The sequence below is a fragment of the Ambystoma mexicanum genome, chromosome 2p (assembly GCF_040938575.1).
Source record: "Ambystoma mexicanum isolate Mex_15411 chromosome 2p, UKY_AmexF1_1, whole genome shotgun sequence".
Classification (NCBI taxonomy): Eukaryota; Metazoa; Chordata; class Amphibia; order Caudata; family Ambystomatidae; genus Ambystoma; species Ambystoma mexicanum.
Genome location: NC_090923.1, coordinates 1,125,681,732 through 1,125,699,389, shown reverse-complemented (window position 1 = coordinate 1,125,699,389; position 17,658 = coordinate 1,125,681,732). Strand labels below are relative to the sequence as shown.

Below are 17,658 nucleotides of genomic sequence, written 5' to 3'. Positions count from 1 at the left end.
TAGCGGGCATTGCCGGCCATGCTCTCCCCAACCAAATTGCAAAGTCTAAGTATCTGAAGTAATGGCTTCCCATACCCGAAAGTGAATTGCCCAAAGGAAAAAGTGTGTGGAGAGGGGACCCCCCCCCAAAGAGGCGTTGCCAAAATGGTGCTAATGCTGTCAAAGATGGCCTTCTCTGCACTCTCCTACATCTGCTTGGACGAATCTCTCCCCTTCAGCATGTCTTTACTGAGGCAAATTGCATGCATCCCTTGAAGAAAAAGAAAAGGATGGGAAATGTCTAAAGCCTTGACCCTGGAGAAAGAAGAAAAAACGAAAATAAAAATGGCACTTGCAGAGGGCTTGGTTTGTTTCACTGCCATTCTGAGACGTTTCCATGGCCTTAGACCCGTTTTGTGCAATTTATTGCTTTTGTGCCGAAGAGGTTGGCACTAAACTGCATGTTCCCAAGCTTGCCCTGCGCATCTGGAACAAAACCAGACTCTCACCGAAACAGGCAGTCATCCACATACAGACCAGCTTGCAGCAACTGGCATGCTGCCTTCCTTGCCATTGGCAATCATGTCTGAAAACCCATCTCTGGTTTCAACTTCAGGGCATTGGCTAGCACTCTAAAATAATAGACCATAATATATAGGTGTTTTTGGCCAACGCTCAAGCAGTGTGAATGGCCTTTTGTGCAGTAATCCCTGACCCAAAGATCTTTTTGCTAATCATGTCCCTTGTGACCAACCCTATCGGAGGTTTAAATTTGGAAACAAAAACACTTCAAAACGTAGCAGCTTTCACTATCTGGCTCTCACTTGTTGGATACTGCAATAGAACACTGGGTCCATAGGTGCCGCCATATATTTTTCTCCCCCAATTCTTAGTCTACTGCTGGTGTACGACAAGGGGCTTGCCTATGTGAGCGCATTGGATTGGTAGTGGCCACATTGAAAGACCAGTCTTTATGCAGACCTTCTAAAAATGTTTGTTTGATCGTACTGGACTAAAGGCTTTGATGGTGTGCTGCCACCCAACTCCTCCACCATCTCAATTGTTTTAAGGAAGGCAGTGTTTGGATGGCATGAAGGCTAAGCCTGCTGGTTTTCTAGATCCACTGACTTCTTGCGATCTGCAACCAGCTCAAAGATGTCAACGTCCCCTACAGTCAGTTCTGTTAAGGATGTTTGACCAGGTAAGGAGAGGGTCTCCAACCTGGCCTGAATAAGGTCACCCTCATCCTAAATTGTTTTTAGTGTGTTCAAGTATTGTGCCCAGGACCTTGGAGCACAACTCTTCACCTATTGCAGCTTTCCATTCTGTAACCATCTCAAGCAAAGCAGAAATGGATCGGTCAAGGTTGGTCTTTGGCACTAAAGAAACTGGGGAGGTTCTTGTGGAAGTAGGAAGGGCAGAGCTTGAAGCTGTGCTGCAGCTTCCATGTATTAATATCCCCGCAAAAATATCACCATATTTTTTCAGCAATATTAAGGCATGGAACCTGCGGGGGACACACCCGCAAAACCCATATTATTTTAAAAGGTGCGGGTGGGTCACCCCTGCAACCCCCGCTCCCAATAACCCCAAATATCCCCACCAAAAATATCGCCGTATATATGGTCACCGGGAACGGCCATAGGCGATATTTTTAGTGGGGATAATATTACCCGATACCGTGCTGCGTCTACCCTCACAGGAACCTTTATCAGCCAAAGGTGTAGCAAGTCCCAGCTTGGTCATTGGGGCCAAAGCAGTCATTGTCAAAGCATTGGTGAATATTTCCAGCACCTTGGTCTCTTGGCACACACATGGAAGAGACGTCCCTCCCATTATGGGGTTGTGCGGGGTGCGGGGTGAGGGGTGTCAGAGGATTCACCACTCATCCTTTCTGGCTCGGCATCTCTTCTTGTAAAATGGGGAAAGGTGATGCTATTCACTTGAAGAGAAATCTTCACTTTCATGTGCCTCCCCACAAATAGTGGGCAAATTAGACAACTTCAAATTACTGTCCCTGCAATACTAAAGCCATGAAGGTAAAGGGGGTGCAGGGAATGATTTTGCACTAACAATTTCATTTCAGTGTTCTGAGAACCATGTGCAGAGCGCATGGAAAAAAAAGGAACAGAGGTCATGGGGTATGATGTGCTCTACTTATAGTGGAGAATATGTCATATCTGGACCATCAGCACTGAGCTACACTTGACCCCCTGCTGACATTTTTCAAGAGCAGCTGTAGAGTATGTATCAAGAGAGTAATCTGTGGGAGGATACAGGTATCTTAGGTATATTAACAAATGGTGGTTCCTCAAGTTTCTCTTGCCTTTCCCATAGGATGTTTGAAGTTTTGGGTATGGTCTCAAAACTCTGCATTTTCCTAATGGGGAAACCTGGAGTATGGAAGAGGCTTCAAGATCCTCTTCAGACTCTTCCTCAAAATCCTCATGCTCCGGAGGAGAAACCAGGTTCAACCTCCTTAGTTTAGCCTATTATGCTGAATCTGAATTAGTAGTTTCTTTTCGCAACAAAGGTATCGGTGCCAATGTGATTTTACTCGGCTGCTCTATGTGAGAGGTACTTGAAATGTTACACTTCTGGGAGCCAAGAGAAAGTAACATTTTTGGGATTAATGTTTGTAGACTCTTCAACCTTAAGAACAAGGTTCCCTCTTAAAGAGTGGACATGTAGTGTAGACCAGACCATGTACTAGCAGCCTTTCTCAGATATGCAAAAGTGATTTGGCACAATGTTAGGATGGCAATTTTATTGATTGTTGACATCAAACTTTTAAATGTATTTAGAAGAGACACGTGCATGCATTGTATATATAAAAAAAAAACTTTGTGAATAGTAGTAAACGACTCACCCAGTGAGTTTGCTCACCTTTCCGATGCACGTTGTAGAAAAGAGGAAGGCTACTTTGTGTCTGAGCAACTTAAGAGAAGCTGTACTGCATTGGCTTAAAGAGGTCACATTAATTTCTGAAGGACAGTACTTTGATGTCAGGCAGGTTTGTTCAACTCGTGGGTCAACCTGCTTTACTCCTGCCATTGAAGCCTGGACCACCAGCATTTTCCGCCACAACACCTTTTGTTGTGAGGTAGTGTAGGTATCTAGTGCGGCAAAATGGACTTTACCAGAGTAGTAAATTAAGCCACAGTCAAGGAGATTAAGCAGATCGGTAACAATATCTGCAGGTGAACAGTCAATTTGACGGACGTGTTTTTGTCATGCGCTTGGTTTCTGTGCGTCAAGCAGCATTTCCATACATCCCAGCTGGAGGTGTAAATTACCCTGACTTCAGGAACCAAGCTGCCAATTTCATAGTTCATGGATTTGGGGGTTTCATCTGCAAATCTGGTTGCATCAGCTGGCTGCGAACTGGATACACCTTGACTGGTGGGCACACTAAAATTGTAGGAGGTGGTGATATCATGCCTGCCTTGCCTACCTTGGTGCAATAAGAATTATGGTTGTTCGCTTGAAGTAGTTTAACTACACGGCTTAGAATAGGAAACAGAGGTGCATTGGGCAAGCATATGCAATTATCCCTAACCAGTTCATCCATTGTGTTGCCTGGGGGACCCGGTTATTGGTACCTGGCGGGGCAAAGGCTGGTTATTTTGCATTTCCCTTCGTTGAAAGTGTTGGGGAGGAACTAGGATCCTCCTGCACCACCAAGCGCTTTAGAATTAGGCAAGTACTCTTAGGCGCTGGGTAGGCTTTTTCATGCAAATATAAAACACACAGACATGGGCAGGTACTGAAGGACATGGGCAGACACTGAAGAAGCCAGTTATTGTTTAACCATAAGGCACAATTAACGGTTAGCTGAATACATTTATAATGACAGATCCTTGGCAAATGTATGTGCTATAGAGGAGTAGTGCTCCGTCCCAAAATGAATGTGGCCTGTGCTAAAAATGGATCGCAGGGCACATTAAGGCTAGCACTGGCAGAGCACACGAGGTGACTCATCAGCTGTCGACTGTCAAGAGCCCATGCAGGATGAGAATAGTGATCTGCATGTGTCACAAACTGCAGAATTATGAAAATAAGTTTTAAAGGAGATTACAGGACCAGATAAAAATATTAGAATTAGTGAAATATTGCTTCAGAGGCTGTCGAGCCAGGTCTCGGGTTGACACTAAAATGTCTGCGTGGACGTCCTGGTCTTTGGTTTCATTGCTGCAGTGAGTGTTGGTGTGGAAGGTGCTAGTTTTAAATTCCCTTTCTCTGCCCGTTTTGCCGGGCTCTGTGTCACGCTCTCGTCTGTTCATTTGTTGGTGGAGGCTCTGCTCGAGGGTGGTGTATCTTGCCTTTTGCATGTAGTACGAGCTCTCAATGCTTTTTTCTCAGCTACCCTTGTTGTTGGCACCTGTGTTTGCGAATTTTAGTGGCTTCTCCATCGCCTAGAGACTTCACCATAACCCGCTCCGAGGTGGAGCAGTCGGAGCTGGGGGATGTGACGCAGGACTAGCTTTGAAAGGGCCTCATTGTTTGGGTGGGGAAGGGGCATATGAAGGCCAGAGTTTTTGACAGCGCTACCCCCATTATGAAGTTCACTTTTTTTGGCACTCCAGGCAGCGGCCTTCGGTGTGGTCCTTTGGGAGACAACCGTTTAACACCTTGCGCAGAATTTAAATGCTGTATTCTCCATGTGGGCCTCAGCAAATCAAAGCTTGCCTAGTTTTGAGTAAAACATAGGGACAAAGACATTCTCCAGAGCTCTAGGAGTGTATAAAAACGTGTGCCCCTCCCTCACACCACCCCAACTCTCCCTACTGCATGCCTAGTCAGGATGCTCTTTCATAGGATGCTACTTGTCAAAGTTGGCAAAAACAAACGTGATGGCGTCGAAAATGCTCTCGCAACGAACTTTGCTGTCAACAAATGCCAAAAAAAGAAGATCCAAGTAGATGCCTGTACATGTAGGATAGTTCTAGTGTGACAGGCATGCCCCCGTCAACACATTTCTTACTGAGCCAACCACGAGATGGCAGACTATGTAAAGCATATGAAGCCAAGTAGATTCACAAGCCCCAGAAACACATACGTATAAGCGCCCAATATTAACAAAATAGCCCTCTATTAGGACGCATTCAGTGCAGGTATACTATTCATCCTTAAAATCAACACTATAGACTGGATTACCAGAAGTTACCATAAGCAGCCTCACAAAAGCTGAAAGCATTCACTTAGCGTTGCTTCCTTCTCTTAATAGAAGGTCACCCCAAAAAGGGGAAACCAAACGAAGTATTGCCTCCACTCCACCGAAAAACAGTTTTTCACTACTACTTTAGGGATAATCGCAATGGGCACTAGACAAGAAGTGTGAAATACAAGCAGTCCCTGCTCCTACACAATAAATAAGCACATGTTATAGAAATACAAGAGTTTATTGAAAATAAGAACATATCACCATATTACCACCATGGAATGGAAGAGAAGCGCCTCCTCCCCAACCCCAGAGGCCAATATAGTCAGAGGGGATGAGGAAGTGGAAGCACAAGAAGGAATGAAATTCTTTAGTTTCTTATTAAGCAGCTTAAGAAATGTTCAGAGCACACCCAAGTCACAATATCAAAAACGCGAACGCAGACAAAAAAGGCAGAAATGGATATTTGGACACGCAACAGGGGGAGGGGGGGTGGAGAAAGGACCAACTGAAGCCAGCCGTCCAGGGAAGAACAAATTGCTCACTGGAGTCTGGCATTTTGGATGCTACTGGTGTTGTGGCTGCAAGGACAGAAATGTAGAGCAGGCAGAATGAGTACAGCGGGTACACCATTCCACTCACACAAAAAAAAAAGTTTGTTGGTACTTTCTGGGAACTGTACTGATGAGGCCACTGCTCTTGCAGGACCTCTAAAAAATAAAATAAATCTGCTTTCTTCTAATTGAGGGGTTTGAGAAAACATTGGTCTGTCCTTCACTACTTCAATTTTATCATCAAGTTGCATTCCCATTAACCGCCTTAGTACAATCATACAGGGTATACAAACACCTCACTGCAGCATGCACGGTCCTGTTCATAGCTCATACATGCAGGGAGTGAGGTGGATCAGCGGGAGGAGAGGAAGAAAATGTTAGTTCAATGTGAACCTAACAGATAAGACTTCACGTTTGCATTACACAAGCTGGTTTTTGGCTGAAAGAATTCCAGGGATCCGAAACAAAGCCACTCGGGTACTCCACAGCACACTCTCGGGCAAATGAGAACTACTGGAAGAGAGTTCCGGTGAGGATGTCAAGTTCAGCCTCCTCCCAAATTCAAACTGCAACTTGTGAGGATTTCCTTTAAACTCCGCTTTCACAAATTTTCATGGTGAACTTGCACCCAAAAGGCAGAAAGGAAACTACACCACAACAGGCAACTGAGCTTCGCTCTATTTGGCAAATTCATTACTGGAGCCCTTTGCTTCTCCTTAAGTATTTGTCCACTGAATTCCATCTTTAAAAGTTTGAACTCTGACACCAGACATCCTTAAGTAATGACCTGCATGGGAGCAAAACAACCCACGACTCCCCACTGGCACTGGGACAAGAGCAGGGTAAAAGCAATGGCCCTGCCAGTTTGTTTCTGTCCCTGCAGCCATCTTAGAGGAAGGGGTGGTTAATCACAAGATCACGCTCCGACAAGAATGTGCAGCTGCACAGGGCATGCATTGTGGCGATGTCCCAGGGCGCTTGGTATTATCATACGCCCACGGCCAGACGAGGATGGTCAGGTCATACTCGACAGGAAGGGCCAAATGGAACTAAATTACAAGGGTTAATGGGGCAGTGGGGACAAGGAAGGAAGCAGAGGGTAGAGAGCGAAAGCAGGTAGTCTCCATCTCTTGCTCTGCTGCAGAGGAACCTTCTGGAACATTACTTTGAAGTCATCATCTGTACAAACTCTGCGAAAGAAAAAGAAAGATGTAAAAAGGCACGATTAGTTACTACAGTTTAAAGCATTGGCCAGATTTTATTTGTACAAGACAGATTCTACTTCAAAATAGGTGTGAAGAAAGGAATGGTAATATTCATGTTCATCAAATAGAGACCTGGAAGGAAACATGCAGGGCTGAGAAGGAATGGTGTTCACACAGATCCTACATATCGCAATCCTAGACTGTATATTATCCAGGAAATATAGGAGATTTATGCCCCATATTGTCTATTGTCTCAAACCATGGCCTTTAAACGAACTCACTTTGTGTAGGAGGGGAAATTTACATTCAGGCACATTTGAACCTCTTAACAGATTCACTGGTGCGACTGTAGTGCCAAGAATAAAAGAGTAAAGAGGACTACAAATCTAATGCGCAAGAGCAAACTACACTCCGGGCCTCATTCCGACCCAGGCGGTAAGTTACCGCCTGGGTCGTACCTTTACCACCATGGCGTAAACTACGTTTACGCCATGGTGGTTGACGGACTTACCGCCCCATTCCGAGGTTGGCGGGGCGGTAAGTCCTCAATCCCCATTTACCCTTCCCCATTCCCATTTTTGCCCCATAGGGCATAATGGGAGTGGGGAAGGCGTTAATTACGCCACCGTAAATTACGGTGGCGTAATTAACAACAAGGTCCCTTAGCGCCATGGATTTTAACACCTGCTAAAAGCAGGTGTTAAATCCTCCATGGCGCTAAGGGACCTCGGAATCAGGCGGTAAGGGTCGGCGCTGTTTACGCTGCTGTAAACCCCTTACCGCCTGGGTCGGAATGAGGCCCTCTGTGTTTTAAGGATATCCACAAAGCAAACCACATAAAATAAGAGTTTCTTCAGTCTGTGCTTATACTGAAAAACTGGTGTGGTTTGACTCTCAAGGGAGGTACATCAAGATCCCTGAAACAAGAAAATGCCAAGCTTATGCAATAGCTGTGGACAAAGGGCAACACCCAACTGGAAAGGATGACCAATTGCAACTAGAACTACGCTCCAAATCAAGGAAAACCCATTTGTCATTAACTAAACACTGATTGGTGAATAGATCGACCTAAGTTCTGAAATGAGAGGGACTAGGACTAGCATGTGTTGAGAAACCAATTTAGGACATCGGAAGCAAATTATGAAGCTTAAAGCTCAGTAGGTCACACCTGGGGACAAACAAGCTCAAAAGGAGGATGGCAATTCACTGGGGACAAATAGATTCAAGCTCAGAGTGAAAAAAGCCTATTCTAGGGAGAATGAGCACCAGGGTGCATGCTGAAATAGAACATCTAGGGCTGTACAGACATAAGCCCAGAATGAAGGCTAACAGTTTAAAAACAAACCGAGCAAAGCTTAAAATGAAGGTGCCTGAATTTGATAGTCAGCAAATAGGCATAGAAGAACAAGCTTAAAATCCCTATGCTTCATTACAACACCGGAACCAAGTTCAGTCTAGCAGAATAGCCTGGTATTCAGCACAAGCATAGGACCTATACTGCCTACTAAAAGCAAGCATTTCCAATCCGGACACAACCAGTTAGTTGGAAAACCTTCCTCCCAGGATAAAAGGATCCCATGGTGTGTAAAACTATGTGGAAAGTTAAGTAACAGGTTACTAACTGGTAACTGTTGTTCTCCAATAAGGGTCTGGCATGAATTCACATGCTCATGAAATATTCCGTCAGGCCTGGAATCCTCGGTAAAACCACTTTCACTTACAAACGGTCTTCTCCTACAAGCCAATCACTGAGCTCTGGGTCATACTGCCCCAGCCAATGACTGCCTCAGCCAATGACTGCCCTCTACCTAAGCCCTCCTCTGGCAACTATCTTCAGATTTGGTAGCATGTTAGTGACAGTATGACAAGAAGAGCTGCAGAGGGGCGGGAGGGTTTGCATGTGAATCCATCCAGCATGGGGTCTGGCATGGATTTACATGCTCCTGAATAAAGAATGCATAGCAGTACAACAATAAACAATGGGAGGTGGCAAGGCTCAACAGAAGCAATTACTCTAACCTCCGGACAGGCTCACCTACAAGAACAGGCCTTCCCACGGGAAGGAGAACACGTCCCCCATGCTCCCCGGCAGGGGGGAACCTGCTGGTGAATCTATAGCATGAGTTTGTCGCCGTCGCAAACAGATCGATCTGGGGTCTGCCCTACCTGAGAAAGAGGCTGTCCACCTGAGCCTGCCGTACCTCCCACTCGTGGCAAGCATGCAGCACCCTGCAGAGGGAGTCTGCGATTGTGTTTGACTCCCAACCAGGTGAAAAGCAATGAGGAAAAACCATCCCTCGGGCGACGGCCCAGTGCCAAAAGTCCTGCGCCTCTCTGGAGAGCGCCAGGGATCTGGTACCCCCCCCCCCCCCCCGCTTCCTGATCATGGTGGTATTGTCCGTGTAGACCCTCACCACCTTGCCATCGAGGGACGCAAGGAACGATTTTAGGGCCCAGAACACTGCTCGTAGTTCCAGAACATTGATGTGGAGATCCCCCTCCTCCGGTAGCGTGGTGACGTCCAGTGTGGGCTACCCAGCCCTCCAGGGAAGCGTCCGTGGTGACTGTCTCCTGATATGGGGATATGGGGGGGGGGGGGGGGGGGGGGGGGGGCTCTGAAATCTGTGCCGCTGGCGATGTTGGAGCACACGCCCCACCACCTTATCGCTCGACAGAACTTGTCAAGAACAACCTTGTCTGCAAAGCTTCTGGACTCCTGGATCCACCGTGCGTCCAGGAATTCCTGAAGGGATCGCACCCGCAACCTGCAGAGTCGGACCAGGTAAATGCTAGACGGTCAGCACTGTGGCGATCTTAGTGCCAAACGCCGTTGCACCTTGCCCAGCATGGCTGATATCCCCTCTTCCTGGCATCCTCTTCTCTGGAGTTTTCTCCACCGGCTTGGCAGAGGCCTCCCACCTCAGGGGAAGGGCCACTCTGGGTGATGTTGGGGTCCCCTGGACCGTGTAAGCCCCTTTCGCCTTCAAGATGGCGGCCACCACCAGCTCCATTGTTGAGGATTACTTCACCTGGACCACCTAAACCAGATCGGACACCTTTTCGCTGCGCCTTTGTCTTCTCCGGCTTCTCCTGCAGCCTCCCTGGGTTAGCCGATTTCCTCTTCGAGGAGGAGCTGGAGCAATGAATCGAGATGGGACTCGCTTGCTCGGTGACCCTGACGGAAACAGACCAGTGCTTGGCCTTGTTTTGGGCCTCCACGGATGGAGCGCCCTCAAAGGACTTGACGTACGATCCTCAGACCAGCCGGTCCTGGGTGAGGCATGCCCCTGCTTGCCACGCAGGGTAGGGCCTTTGGCCTTAAGCCACGCCACCAGCCTACTGTGACGATCCTAGACGGTGCACTTGGAGAAACCAAGACCGATTTCACAATCTGCTTCCCTGTGGTCCGGATGGAGACAGTATAGGCATTGGAAGTGTTTGTTCTCCCCCAACATGTTCCTCAATCCGCAGCTGGAGCATATCTTGACATGGTCTGGCGTGCGGTGTAGACACAAAGGCCTTCTGGAATCTGATGAAAGTCAACGATTCTTGCCCTTCAGGGGCATTGAACAACGTCGACAAACAGATCCCTGCTTGCTGGGCAAAGGAGCGAAAGAGCACATAGGAACTCGGTGGGGGGGGGGGGGGGTTCGTTAAGCATGAAAACGTAGAAAAGCTATGAGCAAAACAGGAAGATTCCCAACACTTGAACGTGCAGTAAGGGAATAGTTTCTTACTTGTAACTCCATTTCTCCAGCATTGGTATCTTTCATGGATTCACATACTTAGAATATTCCCAGTCGTCAGACTGGGACCCTTCGGTACACATATATAGCCTTTTCCAATAGGAAAATTTATGACACTTTTGTGTCCTATCTACGTCCTTTTAGGACCCGCCTACGCATGCTCCGTAGGCCGTCCCCGTATAAGAGGCCCACCCCCGCGGTTCCCCTTCAGATTTCAGCCCCTCCAAAGTAGGAAGGGTTAAATTTATCAAATACATTACATTCGGGGGAGGTTGGCGGGCGCATGTGAATCCATGAAAGATACCAATGCTGGAGAAATGGAGTTACAGGTAAGAAACTATTCCCTTCTCCAGCATTGGATCTTTCATGGATTCACATGCTTAGAATAGATTGTATAGCAGTCACACTTGAGACGGCGGTGAGAATGTAATGTAATATACCCTCAACATACTACACAATGCATATGTACAGTAGGAATAAGCTACCTCATACAACCTTACCCACATAAAACAAACTGTCATTAAAAAGGTAGACAACAGATTCTCCACAGCGTGGAGCTTACCTTACTGAAACAGATGGCGCAGGACAGCTCTTCCCATCTGCACCTCGTCCGCATGCTGCCTGGCAAGGCAGTAGTGGCGGGTAAACGTGTGGGGCACTCACTGACCATGCCGCAGCTTGGCATATGTCCGTCAACGGAATTCCTGCCCATAAAGCTGTTGAGGAGGACATTGATCTTGTAGAATGGGCTCTAGGATGTCCTTGCAGTGGCCTTCCGGCCTTAGAGTGACAAAACGCAATCGTCGATGAGACCCATCGAGCCAATCCTTGTTTAGAGATTGCTTTTCCTCTCGTCGACGGACCATATGCGACGAACAGTTGTCTAGTAGACCTGAATTCCTGTGTACGATGTAGGTAAAATTTCAGAGCCCTCTTAACGTCCAGGGTATGAAGAGCTTTTTCTGCTGCCGATGATGGTGTGGCGAAGAAAGTAGGGAGAACAATGGACGAGTTTGTGATACACTGTCGGAACGAACATAGGATTAGTTGCCAGGACTACTTTGTCCTTAAAGAATCTTAGGTATGGCGGATCTACGACCAGCGCTTGCAGTTCCGAGATTCTTCTAGCTGATGTGATAGCAATCAAGAATGCCAACTTCCACGAAATGAATTTCATGTCGGACGTGGCCATAGGCTCAAAAGGCGGTTTCATTAAGCCTGCCAACACTGTGTTGAGACTCCAAGTCGGGGGGAAACGTTTTTCCGGGGGAAAAGCTCAAAATAAACCCCTCATGAAGTGTTTTACAAGTCTGTCGCTAAATAGAGGAGACGACTGCCTTTTCCTTGTGAACCTCGAGATGGCCGCCAGGTGCACCTTTATCGATGTGAAGGATAATCCCCTCTCCGCCAAGAGGAGCAGGTAAGGTAGAACTTGTTCCGGCGTCACCGACAACGGTTGTAGGCCTGTTGTCCCCTACACCATTCACAGAACCTCCGCCACTTAAAGGAGTAGGATTTGTTTGTAGAAGGGGCTCTAGCCGCCTGCAGAATTTTTTGACAATCCTCCGAAACGTCTAAAGCACCGAACTCCGAAAAGTCAGGAGCCAGGCTGTAAGGTTGAGACTGTCCGGGTCGTGATACCACACCGTGCCTTTGTCCCGGGATAGTAGGTTCTGGACTTTCGGCAACCCTATGGGATGTTCCAGCTACAGGTGAAGCAGGTCGGAGAACCACGGTTGCCTTGGCCAGTATGGTGTCACTAGAATTACCCGGCAATTGTATCTGCGTATCCACTGTATTGTCCTCCTTATGAGGGGGAACGGGGGAAAAGCATAGAGGAATATGTCCGTCCATGGGAAGGAGAATGCCTCCCCCCTGGAGCCCTCTTGAGGCCATCTGCTTGCGTATTGCTCGCATTTCTTGTTGTCTTAGGTCGCGAAGGCGTCCAGAGGGGGGTGACCCCATTTCTCGAACACTTTCATCAGGTGAACTGTGTCCATTTCCCACTCGTGTATCTGGGCCATGCTTCTGCTGAGGGAGTCTGCTGAGGGAGTCTCCTGGAAGGTGATGAGCCACGATGGAAATTTCGTGCTTTAATGCCCAATGCCATGTTTTCTGGGCTACCATGGAAAGAGTTCTTGATCGCGTCCCTCCTTGTTTCCTCAGATAAAACATGGCCGTTGTACTGTCGGTCAGTATTCGTACTCGCGAGCCCTTGATGTGTGGTAGGAATGCCTTCAAGGCCCATCGTACTGCTCTGAGCTCTAACACGTTTATGTGTAGGAGTAACTCCGTTGGAGACCAGCGACCTTGCGTTTGGAGAGCACCCATGTGAGCTCCCCATCCGGTTAGGGACGCATCCGTGACTATGGTTCGCTGACACTCCGGCTCCTGTAGGGGTACGCCGTTGTTCAGATTGTGGAAACTGCCACCACTGAAGGGTCCGAAGCAGCTGGTCGTCGATGGTTATCTTGTCTGACCACGATCCTTGAGCCTGCGTCCATCGGTCCGCGAGGAATTCCTGGACTGGCCTCATGAATAGGCGAGTTTTCCACCAGATGGATGCAGGATGCCATGGCCCCTAAGACCGAAACGTATTTTCTCACTGAGATCTTGTCGCCGTAGTCGGCATGCTTGTTGATTGAGTCTTGAGGTTCTGTCGAGAGAAGGTTTCACTAGCCCTAACTGGGTCTCGAACTGTGCCCCCAGGAATACCAGCGATCTCGATGGCTGCAGAGAGGATTTTTCAAAGTTTATGGCGAATCCCAGCTGTTGTAGAAGCTGCATGGTGGCTTGTAAACTTGTGTTGGGTCGATGCTGGGGAGGATCCCCTTACCAGCCAGTCGTCGAGGTATGGGTATACATGGTGGCCTTGCTTCCTTAGCCAGGCCGCTACTGGAGCCAGGCATTTCGTGAACGTTCTGGGGGAGGTCTTGAGCCCAAAAGGAAGAACCGTGAATTGGTAGCGAGTCCGCCCTAATACAAATCTTAGGAATTTCCTGTGTTTCCGACACATTGGAATATGGAAATACGCGTCCTTCAAATCCAGGGACGCTAGAAAATCCCCCTCTTGAACGGCGCGGATCACTTCCTGCAGAGTGAGCATCTTGAATTTTAGGCTCTTTAAAGACTTGAGATCGCGCAAGTCTAAAATGGGACGCCATTTACCGTTCTGCTTTTTTACGACAAAATATCTTGAGTAGACTCCTTGACCTCTCTGTGATGTTGGAACAAATTCTATCACGCCCTTTGCTAACATGAGTGTTACCTCTTGTTGCAGTATCTTCAGATGGGAATGAGCGGTGAACGCAGGTGGAATTTGCGGAGGGCTGTGTTTGAATTGTAGAGAGTGTCTTTCTTATAGTATCCAGCACCCATTGATCCGTCGTTATTCGTTCCCATTCGTCGACGTATGCTGAAACTCTTCCCCCCCCCAGAACGGTGTGTTGTATGTCACTGCTGATCTTTATTTTGCTCGTCTCTCGACGACGACAGATATGATGGTCTTTTCCTGGAAGTCCCGGCGACGGTTTGCTGTTTGGGAGGCACGTCTGTATACCTGGGAGGGGTAAGCTGGTCTGCCAAAGGATCTGTCTCCAGATGCAGAGAATCTTGAATTACCTGAAGCCCCTCTAAAGGGACGAAAAGACTTGTAGTTTCTGCCACTCTGGAGGGCACCCAATGAACGTGCCGTGTCCGACTCCTCTTTCATTCCCTTTAGGGCTTCGTCCACCTTCTCACCGAAAAGAAGGTCTCCCTCAAAGGGCATATCTAAAACTTTGTATTGTACTTATGGCCTGAAGTAGGTACACTTAAGCCATGACTGTTGACGTAATACGACCCCATTATTGACTTGCTTGAAGCCTGACTCAGCGAGGTCCACCGAAATGTTTATTGCGTGATTTGAGGCTTCCTCACCTTCTCGGACGAGTAACATTGCTGCCTTCCTATGCTCTTCCGGAAGATGATCAAGCAACAGAGCTAGCCTGTGCCACATCACCCTATCGTATCTGGCAACAATTGCCAGAGAGTTTGCGGCCTTTACTGTGGTCGCTCCCACGGATAGCACTTTTTTGCCAAAGGCATCTTGGCATCTCGCTTCGTTCTCAGGAGTCGTCGTGCACTTGTGCTGGGCCTTCGCCTTCCTCGCCGCTGCCGCCGACACCACCGAGTCTGGCGTTGGTTGGGAGGATAAACACTTGGGGGTAGACTCTGGAGCCTTAAACTTTGTTTTTTCTGTTCTTCCTGGGACAAATCAAATTATTTGCATGCCTTCTCCATCATAGAATAGAATGACGCAATGTCGTCCGGAGGGGACGGGTGAGCTGGGCTTCTAGGGGTTTCCAACTCCACCTCTGACTCCCAGGTTGGATCCCTGGAGGGGGATGATGAGATATCCGACATGGCTCCCGTCAGACTCCGAATCTGGCAGCTCACCTTCCTCTTGTGCCAGTGCTGAGATTGGCGTGCGTAGGTGCGTCGGTTGACGGGACGGGCCTGGCTCGTCGACGGGGACTGTGGCAGGTTTGCCTGAGGTAGTCTCTGGTCCAACGACTAACAACGACTGAAGCGTGGACAGAATTTCCAACGACAAAACAGATTGAGGATTGAGAAGAGGGGCAGATACCGGTATAACGGATCCCCTCGTCGACGACTTGTCAGCCACTCGTAGCCCTAGGTCTGCTGGGCCAGCTATTCTCTCATTCTCGTCCTCCGAGGGCAGCAACACAGCCTGTTCTTGTAGTAAAGTATCCGGGGGGGGGGGGGGGAGTCGGATCAAAAACTTCAGGCCTCCAGTAGAACCCCCGTCGACAAGACCATCGTCGTTGTGACGGTGGATGCCACCTGCGTAAGTGGCAGGGTGGAGGCCGATGACTGGTGGTTTTGGCGGTCGCGCCTTTTCCACACTTGACTTTTTACTCGACTCGTGGTCGATCTATGATGATCGCCCGAGGAGGATTTCCTTTCCTTTTCATGCTTTTTTGATGATTTCTTTGACGAGGAGTCTCTAGTTGAGTGACTTCCAGACGACTCTTTTTCCGTCGGTCGAGATTTCTTCGCCAGTGGTTCTGACGAGGTAGAGTGGCGTGATGTTTTCGCCGATTGTGTGGAGCCTACCTCCGAAGGGGGGTATGCCCCCGCTCCATCATTCAGCCATGCCACCAGTCGTTGACTGTGGTCTTTGAGGGTTTTTTGAGAAAACCCTTTGCATATGTCGCAGTTATCCGCTGAATGATGAGTGGAGGCAATATATACAATCCATATGTCCGTCCCCCTCGTAAACATTTTTCAAGCCGCACGTCGCGCATGGGCGAAACAGCGCTTTTCCTGACCCGGAGGACATTTTCTGTACTCAAATTCCAGTAATGCAACCTTGTACAAAATAGTAAGACAACGCGAGGAGATCCCACTACTTTGGAGACGGTTGAAATCTGAAGGGGAACCGCGGGGGCGGGCCTCTTATACGGGGACGGCCTACAGAGCATGCGTAGGCGGGTCCTAAAAGGACGTAGATAGGACACAAAAGTGTCGGAAGTTTTCCTATTGGAAAAGGCTATATATGTGTACCGAGGGGTTCCAGTCGGACGACGGGGAATATTCTAAGCATGTGAATCCATGAAAGATCCAATGCTGGAGAAAAATCTTTCGATGGCTGCCAATAGTGTGTCTTAAGGAGAGGGCAGCCGTTGGCTGGGGGGAGGGGAGGGGGTAGTATGACCCAGAGCTCAGTGATTGGTTTATAGGCAAAAACAAAAGTTTATAAGTTAAAGTTTTCTTTTGCTGAGGATTCCCGGCATCCGATCAGATTCACATGCTGTGCATATGGTCTGACATCCAGTGGTAACCGCAGAGTATTGCATCTTGTCTTTCGGGGACCGAAAGGGGACGTTGGCATAGGCGTGTCTGTAACACTATCCCTATCGTGACATGTAGTGTACCCAAAATCCCTCACGTGCCGAGGCCCCTCCGATTGTATTTTTTCGGCCATGAGGGAGCCTAAGGCTATTGTGAGTGAGTACATGAAGAGAGAAAGTAGTAAGATGTCTATGTTCCTTACACCCCGAGTGGGGAGGCAGACAGCATGTGAATCTAAGCAGATACAATCATCAGAAATGCTATTAGTGAGTAATGCAGGTCTTCTGATGCTTGTTTATCTGCTTAGAATCACATGCTTTGTGCATAGACTAGCGAGAAGTACCCGGAGTTGGAGGTGGGTTATGAGAAGGAACAGTAAAGAAAAGATGTCTTCTTACTGCTGTCCCACCTGAGAGTCAGATCTAGAATGAGTGTCTAGGCAATAGTGTTTTGTAAAGGTGTGTACAGAACTCCAGGTTGCCGCTTTGCAAATGGACTAGGGGAACATTTGCAATGCATGCTATGGAAGCCCCAGTGCCTCGAGTAGTGTGTGCTTTAGGCTTGAAGGGCTGTTCTCTTAGCAAGAGTAACAGTGTGATGCATTTGACAATCCACCGAGTTAGCCGATTTAGGACAGGATCCCCTTCTCTGCCAACTGCCACTGAAACGAAAAACTGGTTTTCTTCAGTGGTTTCGCTCTTTTCAGGTATAAAGTGGGTAGTTCGATAGATTGGTTCACATGGAACTTTGAGATGAATTTAGGCGCAAATCTGGGATGAGTGCACAGAACTACCTTATCCCTGTGGACTGTAACAAAAGGGTCTACAACAGAAGGGGTCTGTGGTTCGCTTACCCTTCTAACAAAAGCTGAAAACAGGGAGGGGTCCTGCCTGTAAACAATTCTTTTCAATTGCAACTTTTGTTAGCCCGTAGTCCTATCCCTGTGCTGGGCTCCCCCTCGAGTTACCTCCTTTGTAGATATAGCGTTTTGCTATAATAGGGAACTTTGAATTACCTCTATACATTGTTCTTCACCACTTAGTTAGGGTTCCGAAAATACATTTACTCTTCGGCTCTGCCCACTGACCCCACACTACTGGTTAACAATCACCCTCTTTCCCCCTGCATCTTAAAGATGTAACACTATGTTTTTCGGA

The 17,658-nt window shown here is 48.1% G+C and overlaps 1 protein-coding gene across 1 annotated transcript in view; it reads right to left on the bottom strand.

The window, feature by feature from the left end:
- Positions 1 to 5,362: 5,362 nt before the first annotated feature.
- Positions 5,363 to 17,658, bottom strand: part of LOC138567191 (calmodulin-1-like) — a 91,078-nt gene continuing 78,782 nt past the window's right edge. The window contains exon 6 of the mRNA XM_069645166.1: positions 5,363 to 6,884. Coding sequence (XP_069501267.1) covers positions 6,856 to 6,884 — 29 coding nt within the window. The 3' untranslated portion in view covers positions 5,363 to 6,855. The remainder of the gene's footprint in view (positions 6,885 to 17,658) is intronic.